Here is an 18,052-nt window from a genome sequence, read left to right as displayed (position 1 = left end):
AGCATTTATTTGCGCATCTTCTCAGTTAACAACGGCTCTGTGTAGTAACAGCTGCTCAATGTGAAACCACGCACCTGAGGGAATTTACCGCTGATTAGAGAACCGGCTTTACTGACGAGATGTGCATATATATATATATATATATATATATATATATATATATACTACAAAAAAACTTTATGTACTATTTAAGAATCAACTTTTGACCGGTATATGTGCTGTTGTAGTGTATCGGTTGACAGATAATATATATAATTAAAGAAAATGTCCTGTTTGTGTTGCAGGGTGAATTTGATATATCTATTAGATTGGTTTCTGGCAGCATAAATCAGAGCCCTAAATCAACAAAGAGCATCTTCTCTCTAAAATCCCCCCCACTCTCACATCACAAAGAGCAGCACTACAACAACAGTAGCTCAGAGAGCAATCCCACGAGGAAAAGACTCAGAGAAAGAAAGCACAGACAAAGAAAGAGGCCGACTGACAGACAGACAGAGCCAGAGAAACACACAAGCGTCTAGCAGAGCCGAGGAAGCCGAGATCTGAGGGGAACCCTCAAGAAACTGCTAAATAAAACATCAAATAACTCTCCCTCCCCAAGCGTCTGTGCAACAGATTAATGATGGAGCACAGAACGAGATGAAGCCGTCACTGACAACTGTAAAGGAGGAAAAAAGGTCAGTCGTGTTTGATAAAACCATGACTGCAATGTGCACCTCCTTCTGGGATATGCAGGGAAAACTGTGTTTCATCTCTGCCTGCAAATATACTTGTCATCTCATACATGGACATATGACAAGTGCATCTACATAACAAAAGGCAGAGAGGTGGCTGGTTGCCATGTACTGCGTGTTTTTCAGTATCTGAGACTGCAGTGCTTTAATAATAGTTAAAAAGATGCAGTGTTTTTACTGCATTAACATTTGTAGGTATTCATATTTTACATTTAGGCCATGTGTTTGGATAGACACTGATGCATAAAATGCCATTTAAAAGTTTGGGATCACAGAGTTCCTGACAAAGATATGAATCAGCACTGTTAATAATAATCAGAAATGTTTCTTGAGCAGTAAACCAGCATATTAGAATGATTTCTGAAGGATAATGTGACACTGAAGACTGGAGGAATGATGCTGAAAATACAGCTTTGATCACAGCAATCAACTACACATATATAATATATAATTAATTTAATTTTTATACTAAATGACTGTTTACTTGAATTATTTATGAAATCAATATTTACTTAACTGAGAAATTCTTCAAGGATAATTTATGCAAAATATTGCATTCGTTCATTCGGAACACACGTGCACCGTACCGAAAGCCCTGTACCGAAACGGTCCGGTACAAATACACGTACCGTTACACCACTAATGTTTGTATTTAGAGAGAGACAAGGGAACAATAGATGACGTTAGCTTCTGGTAAAAAGCTACTGTACATAAGGTCTTTTAAAGAAACTATGTCTGAGCCGAACTCCATTATGCTGGCAGATATCTGTCTACAAAGAGCCGATGCTCTTTCGGTGCAGATATGCTAAGAGTCCAATTCTCATGGGCAAAACCCGAAACTTAAATTTTTAACCCTGATATCCATTAACCAGCATCCTGTGTGTTCATATTCTGCTGTTTAGCAGGTGACCTTTGACTGGACCGCAGGCAGATGTGCCGCGGTGGGAGAAAGAGTTTATCCAGCCCCAACCCAACCCCAAAAACCCACATGGATCTCGCCCGCTGACGGCGTTCGATATGTCTGTTCAGCTCAGATTTTACCCTCACTTCCTGATCTATTTATAGACATCAGCATTCTATTGCTCTCACTTCCCCTAAGGCAAATACGAGAGAGCATGTGAGCGCTTAAAACGGCCATGGGAAACAATTATTGTGGTGTAGTGTTAAAAGACTGCAGGGGAAAACTGCACTTTGGCTTTACTGTTGCCCAGAAACTGAATCTTTTCATAAAAGTATACTATATCATCACTAGATATTATATCATTATATTTATAAAAATAACAAACACTATGGATGTCAAGTAATTACATTTTGAATTAAAATGAATTGCACATTAACTAAGAAATTATTTTCATACTGATATGAAGACACAATGCACTGCCAATAAAACCAGATTAACCTCAGTTTAATAGAATTCTGGGCTCGTTTTGACTTACGTCTTGGTTGCTCATCTGCCAGTATGGTCTCTCGCCGTACGACATCACTTCCCACATCACAATGCCGTAGCTCCACACATCACTGGCCGAGGTGAACTTCCTGTAGGCGATGGCCTCAGGAGCTGTCCACCTGATGGGAATCTTTCCTCCCTGCAAAACAAAAAACACGGTGACATTCACATCTCACATCAGAAACATGTCTTGTCAGAGCATCTTAACAGGTGATTATCGCTTGGAAGGAATGGTGACAGGCTGTGAAATGTGACAGGAAGCATTAGGTCTGTGGACGGCTGCTGCATGCTAATTTCTTATTGACTGTTCCGGTGTTAGTGCTATCCATCTCTGACAGCACTGAGGAGACATGTCTTAATTTACCTGCCGACAGTTCACACAGCCATAAAACACTTCCCTCAGTGTGACACACCAAAACAAGAAACAGGTGACAAAGAACGCTATGCTATGCTAATTATGTCAGCCACCACCAAACCTCTAGTTATCCTCTTTCAGAATACGCCAGCTTCATTATCAGGGCTTAACAACAACTCGTTTTTACTGTTTTTTTTTTCTTGCTCTGGCTAAATTTTTGAAAAAAAAAAAAAAAAAAAACAAACAAACAAAAAAAACAAATTTTATATATATATATATATATATATATATATATATATATATATATAAAATCCACTGTGAGACACCAGAGTGTCCCTTAGGAGAGACACTTAACTCCTAGTTGCTCTAGAGGCCTGAGACCTCTGACATATATAGCAATTGTAAGTTGTTAGCTAGTAAGTTAGCTTTTCAGCTAAATGAATAAATGTAATTGTAAATATACACTCACCTAAAGGATTATTAGGAACACCTGTTCAATTTCTCATTAATGCAATTATCTAATCAACCAATCACATGGCAGTTGCTTCAATGCATTTAGGGGTGTGGTCCTGGTCAAGACAGTCTCCTGAACTCCAAACTGAATGTCAGAATGGGAAAGAAAGGTGATTTAAGCAATTTTGAGCGTGGCATGGTTGTTGATGCCAGACGGGCCGATCTGAGTATTTCCACAATCTGCTCAGTTACTGGGATTTTCACGCACAACCATTTCTAGGGTTTACAAAGAATGGTGTGAAAAGGGAAAAACATCCAGTATGTGGCAGTCCTGTGGGCGAAAATGCCTTGTTGATGCTAGAGGTCAGAGGAGAATGGGCGGACTGATTCAAGCTGATAGAAGAGCAACTTTAACTGAAATAACCACTCGTTACAACCGAGGTATGCAGCAAAGCATTTGTGAAGCCACAACACACACAACCTTGAGGCAGATGGGCTACAACAGCAGAAGACCCCACCGGGTACCACTCATCTCCACTACAAATAGGAAAAAGAGGCTACAATTTGCACGAGCTCACCAAAATTGGACAGTTGAAGACTGGAAAAATGTTGCCTGGTCTGATGAGTCTCGATTTCTGTTGAGACATTCAGATGGTAGAGTCAGAATTTGGCGTAAACAGAATGAGAACATGGATCCATCATGCCTTGTTACCACTGTGCAGGCTGGTGGTGGTGGTGTAATGGTGTGGGGGATGTTTTCTTGGCACACTTTAGGCCCCTTAGTGCCAATTGGGCATCGATTAAATGCCATGGCCTACCTGAGCATTGTTTCTGACCATGTCCATCCCTTTATGACCACCATGATCCCATCCTCTGATGGCTACTTCCAGCAGTATAGTGCACCATGATCACAAAGCTTAGATAATTTCAAATTGGTTTCTTGAACATGACAATGAGTTCACTGTACTAAAATGGCCCCCACAGTCACCAGATCTCAACCCAATAGAGCATCTTTGGGATGTGGTGGAACGGGAGCTTCGTGCCCTGGATGTGCATCCCACAAATCTCCATCAACTGCAAGATGCTATCCTATCAATATGGGCCATCATTTCTAAAGAATGCTTTCAGCACCTTGTTGAATTAATGCCACGTAGAATTAAGGCAGTTCTGAAGGCGAAAGGGGGTCAAACACAGTATTAGTATGGTGTTCCTACTAATCCTTTAGGTGAGTGTATATATATATACACGGGAAGTCGTGGCCTAGTGGTTAGCGAATCGGACTCACAATCGAAGGGTTGTGAGTTCGAGTCTCGGGCCAGCAGGAATTGTGGGTGGGGGGAGTGCATGTACAGTTCTCTCTCCACCGTCAATACCACGACTTAGGTGCCCTTGAGCAAGGCATCGAACCCCCAACTGCTCCTCGGGCGCCGCAGCATAAATGGCTGCCCACTGCTCCGGGTGTGTGCTCACAGTGTGTGTGTGTGTTCACTGCTCTGTGTGTGTGCACTTCGGATGGGTTAAATGCAGAGCACAAATTCTGAGTATGGGTCACCATACTTGGCTGAATGTCACTTCACTTATATATATATATATATATATATATATAGCAATGCTATGCTTACAGACAGGAATTATGTAATAATTCAGAGTGGGAATGAATGTATTTAAAAAGAATAATTAAAATTATATATTATATATAATTATATATTATATAAAACATGCTTATTATGGTGATCTGCAAGCAGTGCATAAGCATCAAACTACAGAGACCTACTGCTCAATATTCATTGAACTACTCAATGAGCCTTCAAGAAGAATCAGCATACAACCAGATAACACCAAGCCTGTTTTTTTTTTTCTTAAGAAAACATACATTTTTAGGAGTTGCAGACTCATGGTTGTTACATTAATCTGCAGGCTGTTCAAAAAGATGGAATTTGGGGTCATTTATTGAATGCGTTTTTCTGTGCAAAACACCACAGCCTGTCATGTTAAAACAATTCTTGAAAACTTCTTACAGAATTTTTGAAAAGTTGAGGTTAGTAACATTCTTACGAACATTTTAGAAGAGTATTAAACTCATGGCAAGCCAGTTGCAATGAAAATAATGCATGCTTATTATGATTATTGTGGTAATTTGCAGGCTGCACTTTTTTTCACTTTAAGAATATTTCAAGAGTTGTACTTCTTAAAAACATTCTTAAATGTTTTATTTTATTTTTATATTTATTTCCTGACTTCACAGGTCAGTTCAGTATGTAATATTATTTTTGCCACAGAATGAATGAACATATTAATGTCAGAATTGTGAGATGTTAACTTACAATTCTGAGAATAATAGTCAGAATTGTGATATTAACACATAATTTTGAGAAAAGAAATATATACTTATGAGTTACAAACTTGCAACTGTGAGACACAAAAGTCTTCTGGGATATAAACTCACAACTGTGTGGAGAAATAAAAGTAAGAGTTGTAAGATAAAAAGGTTGTAATTGAGAAAAAAAAAAGTCAGAATTACAAATTTAGAACTTTCTGACAATTCTGTGGTGAAGATAAGTTTCCATGGATCATGGTTGTGGAGGAAGAAGCGTGATCATGTAGTGTGTAAAATGCCAGTAATGCACTCTGAGATGGAAGTGTCCAGCTTAATAAGTGCATTATCAGAGAGCAGGAGTGGAACAGAAGTGAAAAGTAGGGTGCTGGTGGCACTGGGTTTGAATGTAGGTTTAAAACAAAGCCCTGCTGTGAGGCGGCTAATAGATACAAGGTGTAGGTAGCTGCTAGCATGACTCAGTGTTTATCCTCTGTAGCACGTACGCGGGTTGTGTAGGCCGCCTCTGGGTCGTCCTCCAGCACTCTGGACAAGCCGAAGTCGGACACCTTACACACCAGATTGCTGTTGACCAGGATGTTGCGGGCAGCCAGGTCACGGTGCACATAGCCCATCTCAGAGAGGTAGCGCACGCCAGAAGCAATGCCACGCAGCATGCCAACCAACTGGATGACAGTGAACTGACCATCGTTCTTCTGTTGGAGCAGTAAAGATATAACACTTTCAGAAAGAACACACTGACTGAAGGGAGCAGCTTTTGATGAATTGCACACAAAAATATGCTATTAAGTGCTTGGTGAATTTAAATAAATAAATTCAAAATAAATGATAAATATATTAATTCATACTTAATCATGCAGTGCCCTGTGAAAGTATTCATACACTTTATATATGAATACGTAAAGAGGTATCTTTACGTTACTGCTGCGTTACTTTGTTGACAGAATGCTGTGTTGTATAATCTAGAAATTGTAAGGATGTAGCACGCCCACTGTCGAGTGGATTAGAGACCTGCTCCTGTGAGACCCGACGTGCGTTCGGGTAGACACTTGTGTGTGTGTGTGTGTGTGTGTGTATGTGTGTGTGGGATGAGGGAGAACAAAATAATTCACGGGACTCCCGCAAAAAAGAAATATCTAAACATAAAATATCTAAAACAAATGAATTGTTATTAATGTATTGTACAAAAGCAACATTAACTAACATAAAATATAAACACTTAACAATTGCAAGTGTATGCAGAGTTTCTATTTAGGCTAAAACACATGTTTGCTGCGTTGAGTAATATGCAGTGCTGAAATTTGTGTGCTCACAAATCCTCTCATTAAAACACACAAATTTGTGAGATTGCGATGGATGAGATGTCTTTCATTTCTTTTATTTCATTAATTTAATGGAGAAAAAAGTAGCATAACAAGTAATGTAACTAATTACTAATTACTTTTGAAATAAAGTAATCAGAACAGTAACGTGATATCTTTAAAATGAGTAATCAGTAATTTGATTACATTTTCTGAGTAACTTGTCCAACACCGATCAATAAACATGTCACATTAGTGTCTTTGTTAACTGAGAAAAGCTAAATGTACCTTCAAAAAGGTGTCCAGGGATCCATTCTCCATGTATTCTGTTATTATCATCACTGGTTTACCTTGCAGAAATAAAACACACACATTTCAGCTTCAATGTCTTATGTTATTATTATATATAATGAACTCCCGCACACTATCTTAACTTGCAAAATAAATTTTTAATCGCACAACGTTTCGGTCATACGACCTTTATCAGGATACAAATGTATGGTAAAATGCATGGTTCTACATTGAGCGAATATTGGAGGAACAAGGGAATCCCATGCGGTCTGAGAATTCCCAAACCTCCAACATTGTGCAAACAGAACAAACAGTTTTTAAAGAAATGGAGCGAGATTCTTAACAAGTGTTCTATGGATTTGATGCTTCTGATTGTGGAACAAGTATCTGCTGATGTCCATGAGACCCACGAAAAAATCGTCCTACTCGAAGAAAAGATAAAATCTACTTCCCAAATTGACTTCGACTCCTTGTTTTCCTCTATCAAGTTGTCTACTGAGAAATACCGAGATTATTTGAAAGATATCAAGTTGAAAAAATACAAACGAGATAAAGAGGATTACCTCCGGAATGAAGTTTACCCATGGGATAGTAGACCAGCCACTATGCCTGACATGAGAGACAGTGTTACCCGAGAGGCCAACGCACCAGTCCGTGGATCATCTGGGGCACGATTTCGTAATCGGATAAGAAGAAATGGATCGACCTTTTTCAATGGACAGAGTGATTCCACTGAGAGTGAGTTTACCATCGACAGTGATTCGAGCACACAAGCTTCGACTTCTTTTTTGGACAGACGAGCCCCTCCACGGAGACTACAAAGAAGAAATGTCGAAGAGGTTCAAGAGCCTCAAAGAAGTTTACGACCGTGGACTCACAGTTACTCAAAGAGACGGTAATCAATATTTCTGAAAAGGAACTTTCTGATGATCAAACTGTGGTTCTATCCATAGGACTATCTTTTGTGCCTACTAGTGGTGTTAATTGTTTTGGTTTAAAAGTGGATCTGTTTAACTGTTTTAGACTGATGAAACTACGGTATTTTTTCTCCAAATCAGAATCGGGTTTATCTACGACACCCTTTAGACATTAAAAGTAATTTCTGCCCTAATGTGTCTAACCACACTATTCATACTTTTTGTCGTTTGGTCGAACAAGAGGTGATGGAAGCTTGTTCTTCTAGTAATAAAATTTCTCATAATCTGTCATTGAATGAGAAAAAAGCTTTGACCAAATTGATAAGTGACCCAAGCATCATTATAAAACCTGCTGATAAAGGAGGGGCTATTGTAATCCAAGATACGAAAAAATACCAACACGAAATTCTTTCACAATTACAGAATATTAAGTTTTATAAAAAACTTCCCAGTGATCCTACCAATACTTATCAATCTGAGACATTGTTATTTTTAACAAATGCTAAAACAGAAGTTTGGATATCTCAATGGGAGTTTAAATTCTTGTATTGTCAACACCCGATTAGACCTGTTTTTTATACTCTTCCTAAAATTCATAAGAGACTTATCGACCCTCCAGGTCGTCCGATTGTGGCACAGACTAATTCCCTCTTATCTCCTTTATCTCAGTATGTTGATTTTTTTTTAGAAAACCTTTTGTTTATTCGTTACCTACTTACATTCAAGATTCTACTGATTTTATCAACAAGATTTCCAAGTTATATGATTTACCGGATATTTCTTTATTATTAACTTTGGACATAAGTCTATATACTAACATTTCACATGAAAAAGGACTAATTACCCTTAGACATTATCTTTCGTTACGCGAGGACTCTAGTCCACCATCAGACTTTATCATCGAGATGGCTTCGTACCTTTTGAAATATAATTATTTTAGTTTTGATAAGGATTTTTTTCTTCAGATAAGTGGGACAGCAATGGGCTCGAATTTTGCCCCTAACTATGCCAATCTATTCATGGGTTTTTTTGAAGAGAGTTATGTATTGAATACAGAAAATAATCCTTTCTATTCAAAGATCATCAAATGGTATAGATACATTGACGATATTTTTTGTATCTTTTTGGGTGATCACGATGAGGCTCGAGAATTTGTGACATATTTGAATAGCTTGGTTGACGACTTGGAATTTACTTCTGAAATTAATTACGCTAGAGTACACTTCCTTGATATGTGGATACAGAAGAACGAAGGCAGTTTGACTACAACTTTGTTTACAAAAGAGACCGATCGTAACACACTTTTACTCGCTACCAGTTTTCATCCGACTTTTAAAAAAAAAGGACTGCCTAAGAGTCAGTTCTACAGACTGAGGAGGATTTGTTATTCTGATTCCGACTTTATTGATAAATCGAAAATCATGAAAAATAAATTTTTGAACAGAGGTTACCCTTTAGATTGGGTTGATGAAGGATTTAATACAGCTTTTAAAAAGACGCGGTCTGAATTGCTAAAAAAGAAGACAAGAAAAACAAGAAAGTATTCTTTTGCTTGTATTACAACATATTCACCTAAGTCTTAAAAAACACTGCCATTTGTTGTCTTCTGATTCGGAGTTGAGCGATATTTTTAGACATCCTCCTTTGTATACAAACGCGCTAGGAATTTAAAAGAGAGCTTGGTACATGCTCGTTTTCAGAGCGTTAGCCCTTGTGCATCTCAGAGTTTACTTAGTCCTATACAGAAGGGCAATTATCGTTGTGGGAATTGTGCTCAGTGTATTAATACTTTTAAAACATCATTTTTTTTTTCATCCTAGAACTGGCAAAAAATATAGCATCAAATCTGTGATTACTTGTGTTTCCACTCATGTTGTGTATTTGATCTGTTGTCCTTGTGGTATAGGCTATGTGAGAAAAACGTCACTTCAATTGAAACAAAGAATTAGTGAACATAAGAGTTCGATCAGAAGAAAAGATCTAAATTATCCAGTTACGGCACACTTTTTAACTTTGAATCACGATGTAACCTCTTTACGCTTTTGTGGGATTGCCACCTAGAGGTGGAGACATTGAATTACTTCTACAGAGACGCGAACTGTTTTGGATTTACACCCTTCAAACTTTATCACCTATGGATATGAACGATTAAGAATTGTTTAATATAATGTTATAGTCATGCAATTGTTTTGAATGAGGTGTTGTTTCTACTATGTATTCACGATGAGTTTGAGTGACTATGGAGCCTGACAGATTGTTGTAACTGTTTAGAATAACAATTCGATGCTGTTTGATGACAATGTGTTGATTATGTGTTTTTTGGACGATTTTGTTAACCTATAGGGGGATCTTGACTGATTGTTGTAAATATAATAATTTGTAACTGTTTATGATGTGGTGCTAATTATGTATTCCCAATGAGCTTAATTATTTGCAGATGGAGCTCTGTTAATTGGTCATGTGTTTATCTTAAAAGAGATGAATTTGAACATTTGTATACTCCTGATGAAGGTCATGTGACCGAAACATTGTGCGATTAAAATTTATTTTGCAAGTTAAGATAGTGTGCGGGAGTTCCTTATATGTTGAAACGACCTACCTGGTCTTATTTTTCTACACACCTATTACTTACAGGTGTGCGATGGAGTTCGTTCACTAATGTTATTATTATATGAAACATAAACAAGACACAAAACTGATAACATAAAAATGTGGTAACATCTCATTTAACGGCTTTTATTCAAATCAAAAACATTTTTTAATATTATTTTTCAACTGAATCAACCTTAATATTTTACGTTACACCAACAATACTAAACTGAGGGGTGAAATCAAGTATAAACAGCTCTTTTAGGATAATTGCATGTCAACACTTTTTACAGTGAAATACAGAAACAATCATTTTCAAAGACAATCATAATCAAAAAACCTCCTAGCACTCACTCTTAGTGACGACCCCCTTGAGGTGGATGATGTTGGGATGGTCGAACTGGCCCATGATGCTGGCCTCCCCCAGGAAGTCCCTCCTCTGCTTCTCGGTGTAACCGGCTTTCAGAGTTTTAATGGCCACTGGGATCTCTCTCTTTCCTGGCAGCCGCAGTAAACCACTGCACACCTCACCGAACTCCCCTGCAACCGCGAGGCAGAGCCATCAGTGAACCGCGGCAGCAAAGAGCCAGACAATGAAACGCCTCATTGTGCTTGGGCAGATTTCCCTCGCAAAGTGACAAAGTGCAAAGCTACTGAGGGATGAACTTCCTTCTGAATGAATGAATAAAATCTGCCAGCGAACGCCTTTATTTTTAATGTGACACTTCCAGAGTGGGATGTGAAACCAAATGTTTAGCCCAATTCTCGTTTTTAGGATGCTTATATATGTGACCCTGGACCACAAAACCAGCACTTTGAGAGTCAAAAAAGCATACCATACAACACTAAATTAATACCCGTGATACATTGAGGTCTTATGAAGCAAAACAACCAGTCTGTGCAAGAAACTGAACATTATTTACAACATTATTACCTGTAATCCAGAGCCTCTGACTTCGATTATTTTCTGTGAACTGGTTCCTTATGACAGTTCATTTCAGTGAACTATAGTTCAGTTCACTGGTTTGTTTATGTTTACACAATTATATTGTATTATTAAAGCAGCCAGTAATGATGTGAAATGTGGATGTTTCACATGTCTAAAGCATAAAAAGTGAATAACAAGTCTTCATCAACTCACCTTTTTACATAAACAATGAGAAACCATAAAAACATTAATTCCTCAATATATCGACAATATATTGCAATGGGTATTAATTTTCTGTTGTCTGAAATATGCTTTTTTATATTCTCAAAGATGGGCCATTGGCTTTTTATGAATCACCTATACATTTTATGAATAATCAAGGACCACAGTTTAAAATCTTTGGTAACACTAGTTTAAAGACCGATTCTCACTATTAAGTTGCTTATTAGCATGACTATTATTAACATATTGCCTGTTTATTTGTATATATAAAGCATATATTCTACCAATGACTAAATTCTACATTCCTAATCAATACCTAAACTTAATAACTACCTTACTACTATTAATAAGTGGCAAATAAGGAGTTTATTGAGGCTAAAGTCATAGATAATGGTTTGGAGAATTGGACCTTGAAATAAAGTATGACCAAATTGTCTTTATTGTTCTACTGAAGAACAAAAGTCTCCTACATCTTGGATAGCCTGAGGGTGAATAAATTGACTGCAAATTTAAATTTTTGGGTTAACTATTCCTTTAATTAACTATGTGGTTGCCAGGACATTCTGAGTGGTTGCTAGGCAGTTTATCAAGCATGTTTTATCCAACATAATGATCCACAGTATCTAATCAGATTTCATCTCATACAAAACGCTGCACAGTCAGTCCAAATGCTCCAAACATCTCACATTCCCCTCAGCAGTAAATGTTCACCAAGTTAGCTAACTGTAATTCTGTGCCTAAGGCCTGTTTTGTTTTAGTCACTCACAACTCACTCACCAGCTCCAATAACCCGCTCAATGGTGATACAGGACACATCAATCTCCTTGGCGAACTCGTGGACGGCCTGGTTGGGATCTTCGTAGGTGTGAGGATCGATATACGTGCGGACCGCTGGGAATTTGACTGTGAGAGAGGACAAGAAACAGAGATAGAGGAGGAAATGTTGAATTGTGGCCCTTCACAGCTCTGGGGTTGGGTTATGTGATGTACCGTAAGTGGGTGAACACAGGAGATGCTGTGTGAGGTTTCATCTCTAGAGAACATGTTTGTTCTTCCCTGCTGCGCCAAGCACAACACACTGATGGATTGCTTTAGGACTACATAATAAGAATAAACCAAAATAAGCCACACTTCTGTGTCACTGTATTATTGGCTACATGGTTAGTGTGGTTGTTGCCTAATGGACCAGTCAGGTTTTCGGATTACAGATGGGTGTTCTAGTAACTGCAATGTTACAAAACAAAGTATTTAAGTCTTTTCATCAGTCTTTCTATTGCTAATCAGTGAATAATAATAATAATAATAATAATAATAATAATTAATGTTGCTGTTATTAACATAATAATAATAATAATAATAATTATTATTATTATTATTATTATTATTATTATTACATTAATAACAGCAAAATTAAAAAAAAGAATATTTAACAAAAATAACAAAACATTTTTATTATTATTATTATTATTATTATGTAATAACAGCAATAGTAATACAAAATATTTATAAAAAACATTATTACTATTATTATTATTATTATTATTATTATTATTATTATTATTATTATTATACACTGCATGCATTGTTAATAATAATTCTTAATAATGTGGAAACATATTTTAAAATGTATTTATATTTTCTAAATGATTAGTATTTTTTGTTTAAAATGTTTTGCTATACATACACAGGTGCATCTCCATAAATTAGAATGTTGTGGAAAAGTTAATTTATTTCAATGATTCAACTTAAATTATGAAGCCTGTATATTAAATTAATTTAATGCACACAGACTGAAGTAGTCTAAGTCATTGGTTATTGTAATTGTGATGATTTTGGCTCACATTTAACAAAAACCCACCAATTCACTATATTAGCAAATAAGAATATGGTGATATGCCAATCAGCTAATCAACTCAAAACACCTGCAAAGGTTTCCTGAGCCTTCAAAATGGTCTCTCAGCTTGGTTCACTAGGCTACACAATCATGGGGAAGACTGCTGATCTGACAGTTGTCCAGAAGACAATCATTGACACCCTTCACAAGGAGGGTAAGACACAAATGTTCATTACCAAAGAAGCTTGTTTAAGTCTTTGGTTCTTTTTATTGTGATGATTTTGGCTCACATTGAACAAAAACCCACCTATTCACGATCTCAACAAATTAGAATATTATGACATGGGAATCAGCTAATCAACTCAAAACGTGTCAAGGAATTTGCTCAACCACAGACAACGTCAGAGGCGTCTTATCTGGGCTAAGAAGAAACTGTTGCCCAGTGGACCTGAGTCCTCTTTTCAGATGAGAGCAAGTTTTGTATTTCATTTGGAAACCAAGGTCCTAGAGTCTGGAGGAAGGGTGGAGAAGCTCATAGCCCAAGTTGCTTGAAGTCCAGTGTTAAGTTTTCACAGTCTGTGATGATTTGGGGTGCAATTTCATCTGCTGATGATGGTCCATTGTATTTTTTTGTAAACAAAAGTCACTGCACCCGTTTACCAAGAAATGTTGGAGCACTTCATGCTTCCTTCTGCTGACCAGCTTTTTGAAGATGATGATTTCATTTTCCACCAGGATTTGGCACCTGCCCACACTGCCAAGAACACCAAAAGTTGGTTAAATGAACATTGTGTTGGTGTGCTTGACTGGCCAGCAAACTCACCAGACCTGAACCCCAGACAGAATCTATGGGCTATTGTCAAGAGGAGAATGAGAAACTTCCATACCACCTCAGCAGTGCCACAAACTGATCACCTCCATTCCACGCCGATTTGAGGCAGTAATTAAAGCAAAAGGAGCCCCTACCAAGTACTGAGTACATGTACAGCAAATTAACATACTTTCCAGAAGGCCAACAATTCACTAAAACATCTTTTTTTTATTGGTCTTATGAAGTATTCTAATTTGTTGAGATAGTGAATTGGTGGATGTTTTTGTTAAATGTGAGCCAAAATCAAGACTTAAACTACTTCAGTCTGTGTGCTTTGGATTCATTTAATACACAAATTTCACAATTTGAGTTGAATTACTGAAATAAATGAACTTTTCCACAACATTCTAATTTTTTGAGATGCACCTGTATGTATTGTGAACCGTGTCCCGGGCACCTATCAGCGTCGCCCTGGCAATGAGGGAGATTCACCTGCACTAGGGCTGGGACAACGCGTCGAGGTCATCGATGACGTCGACGCAAAATATGCGCATCGATTCGTCGACCTGTTTTTATTTCTTGTTTCTTGCAAAACGTTTACCTTATGTGCGCTGAATATACGCGATGGCCGGATCAACATTCTGTCCAACGTTATATAACCAATCCAGGGGTTTTTCTGCATTGATCTTTTTTTTTTGGCGGCTGTCAAAGCCTTATTTGATCGGTGAGTGATGTAGAACAGACAGGGCGCGTACGAGAGAGAGCCCCGGCTGTGCGCGCGCTCACTCACAAGTCTTCAAACAACACGAGCGCTTCTTGCTCTCTCTCTCCATCGTGCATATTAATCAAAATTATTAAACACGATAGAAAAAGGGCGAAACACCCAAGTTTCACACGCGCTCGCGCACTCACAGTCTTCAAACTACACGAGCGCTGTCTTGCGCTCTCTCTCTCTCTCTCTCTCTCTCATTAGACACGATAGAAAAAGGGCGGAACGCCAAAGTTTCACGTGGAGCATTCGGAGATTTTTTTTTTTCTCCATGACAGGCTGCTGGCTCCCACTGTTAATTTTTATTTTTTATTTTTTGGAAAAGCACTCTCTGTATTAGCTTAAAGCCCTAAAGTTTACATTGGTTACTGTATTCTTTCAATTGCTCTAAACAAGTATTTTGGGTGAACTTTTTTATTGAATGCTAGACATCAAGTTGTTGTTATATTCATCTGAAAGAAGAACTTTTTTTCAGTAAGCTAGGCCCTATGTGTTCAGTAAGCTTGTTTCAGTAAGCTATGTGTTTTCAAGGCTTCAAGGTTTTATTGAATGCTATCTCTATACAAGTGCAAAGTAATGCATTCTTAGTCAGTCTTTTATTTTGTAATTTTAAGAGCAATAAACATATATTGCAATGTTAAGGAATTCATGTTTTTTTTTTCATTCAGATATGTAAATCAACATGTATAAATTGTTAGTAGTCAATTAATGGGGAGATAATCGAAATCGAATCGGTCTGGGAAAAATAATCGTTAGATTAATCGATGCATCGAAAAAATAATCGCTAGATTAATCGTTTAAAAAATAATCGTTTATCCCAGCCCTAACCTGCACGCAATCACCGCGGGCTGATCGGTCCCAGCTGAAGCGGATGAGGAGAGGACTATAAAAGCTGCGCCTGAAGATGACACAGGGAGAGAGGATCTCCAGACGACAGAAACTAATGTTGTGTCTCTTGTCCCTCCAGAAAGCTGCTGAGCGACCAGCCCGCCACCCGAGCACCGGACACCATGTCCCATTGCACTCAGCCGGCCGGCAAACAGGATCACGCGGCACCGAGGACGATCACCAGACACCACTGGCACCTTCACGGTTTAAATCATCTGTCAATAAATACACCCTCCGGGGCTTCACTGTTTCACTATAACCTGTCGTGTGATTCCTCAGCCCGCCACAGTATGTATATTTATATGTATAAATATAAAATAGGATGATGGTTTGTAAAAAAAAAATTAAAAAAGTGGGGGGTGTAAAAACAAAAATCATTCATGCCAAGCTGCCCTGAGATGATTTTTAAGCTTATGATAGAACGAGATTATAGCCCACTGAACTCTGGCTGAACCCAGAAGTGTCTGTCTCTTTCGGTTAGACTTACTGTGTCCATTGTGGAAGTGCATCTTCTCTTCATCTGGATCTTGCTTGGCTTTGCTGTAGCCACAACGCCTGTGAAAAAGAAGAGCTGTGTTATTGTTTATACACCACGGTTGTCTTTCTCTAAAAGCCATTTCTCTAAAAAAAACAACAACCATGCACTCAATGCATCACTGCTTTATCTGCCAACAGAGTATCTGTATGTGTGTAATAAGAAAGTGGACATTCAGAAACAATAGACACTATAGAGCTGAGATACAGTACATGATCAATGTATATCATCTTCTATTTTGCAAATAAGTTAAGTGAAAATACAATTGCTGTATAAGTGTATAAAATATGAATTATCAAGAAATATAAAATATATTTTATGACTGATTTGAAATTATTGCTATAATGTTATATATGACAGATCTTTATTTGTAATTTAATTTCAATGTAATGTGATTAATTTGATAAAAAAAAATTTAATTCAGGATTAAAGCTAACAACTAACATTCAAACTAACTAATCAATAAATAAACAAACAAATTGAACTGAAATGAAAATCGAATATAATAAACATATATAACTATGTAATAAACTTATAATAACAACAGAAAATAATAAAATAACACCGTTTTAAACAAATTACAAATTACTAGTGTTTAAACTGCATACTACCAATATTTTTTGCAGTATGCCACAGTATTGACATTTTCTGCATTTAATGCAAAAACGGACATGTACTGGATAATATACAGTGCATGCTGCCAGGAAAACAGTATGTGATATGCAAAAATGTTACTATGAATGTTAGTATATGGCCCAGTTTATGGCCCAAATTCCAAACAAGCCATTTCCCTTTCAGGCCGCCCCTTCTCTGTTTAGGTGTGAATGAGTGTGAATGAATGTGTGTGAATCCCGTGGGATCTGGCTGTATGGCTGCAGTCTCAGGGAATATATACATGCAGACCTGATGAGTCTGACCAGCATGTCGACCCTGAAGCCCCGCCTCTTCCGGTGGTCCACTTTCTTCTGAGAAAATGATTGGACCTCTGTGCTGTCACTCAGTCAGACATATTAAGCTATAAAACCAAAATCCCAGCTGGAAGAAAGGCTACTCTTCTGAGTAGTATAAGCTTTATATGTATATAAGGCTGCATGTATGATTAAGAGCTTTGCACCACAGGAATAAATTACATTTTAAAATGTATTACATTAGAAAACAGTTATTGATTGGTTGATTTGAGCAGTAAATTGGCATACTGGAATGATTTCTGAAGGATCATGTGACTCTGACAACTGGAGTAATGATGCTGAAAATTCAGCTTTGCATTAAAGAAATAAATTATGTTTCACTACATATTAAATCAGAAAACTGTTATTTTAAGTGATACTAATATTTAATAGTATTTGTAATAGTAATTAAATTAATGTAGTCTTGATGGAAATAAATAAATAAATAAATAAATAAATAAATAAATAAATAAATATTCCCAACCCTGATACTTTTGAATGTTACCTTTAATGCTGGTAGAATTTTGGTACCTTTCTGTACATTAATATGTCTTGCATATGTGAAGAAGTGTGATATTGTGTGCATTCTCAGCCAGTGTCCTCGACTCAATCCAAAACCTTCACACCATCACCTTCAGATGTCTGCGAGGATCATTCTCTGACAGCTTAAATAACAGCCCTGTCCTGCAGAAGCCT

The 18,052-nt window shown here is 37.4% G+C and overlaps 1 protein-coding gene across 2 annotated transcripts in view; it reads right to left on the bottom strand.

Annotated features, from left to right (window-relative positions):
• The window catches only part of LOC132132263 (ephrin type-A receptor 5-like), a 99,162-nt gene that overhangs the window by 6,681 nt on the left and 74,429 nt on the right, over positions 1-18,052 (bottom strand). For both annotated transcript variants that reach the window (XM_059544634.1, XM_059544635.1), the window contains exons 9-14: positions 16,362-16,429; positions 12,350-12,475; positions 10,777-10,962; positions 6,914-6,975; positions 5,810-6,019; positions 2,171-2,320 (exon numbers count right to left, since the gene is read on the bottom strand). In XM_059544634.1, the coding sequence (XP_059400617.1) occupies positions 2,171-2,320; positions 5,810-6,019; positions 6,914-6,975; positions 10,777-10,962; positions 12,350-12,475; positions 16,362-16,429 (802 nt within the window). The remainder of the gene's footprint in view (positions 1-2,170; positions 2,321-5,809; positions 6,020-6,913; positions 6,976-10,776; positions 10,963-12,349; positions 12,476-16,361; positions 16,430-18,052) is intronic.

The sequence above is a fragment of the Carassius carassius genome, chromosome 49 (genome assembly GCF_963082965.1).
Source record: "Carassius carassius chromosome 49, fCarCar2.1, whole genome shotgun sequence".
Lineage (NCBI taxonomy): Eukaryota > Metazoa > Chordata > Actinopteri > Cypriniformes > Cyprinidae > Carassius > Carassius carassius.
Note: the sequence above shows the minus strand (reverse complement) of the source record. Positions and strands in the feature narration are given on the sequence as shown.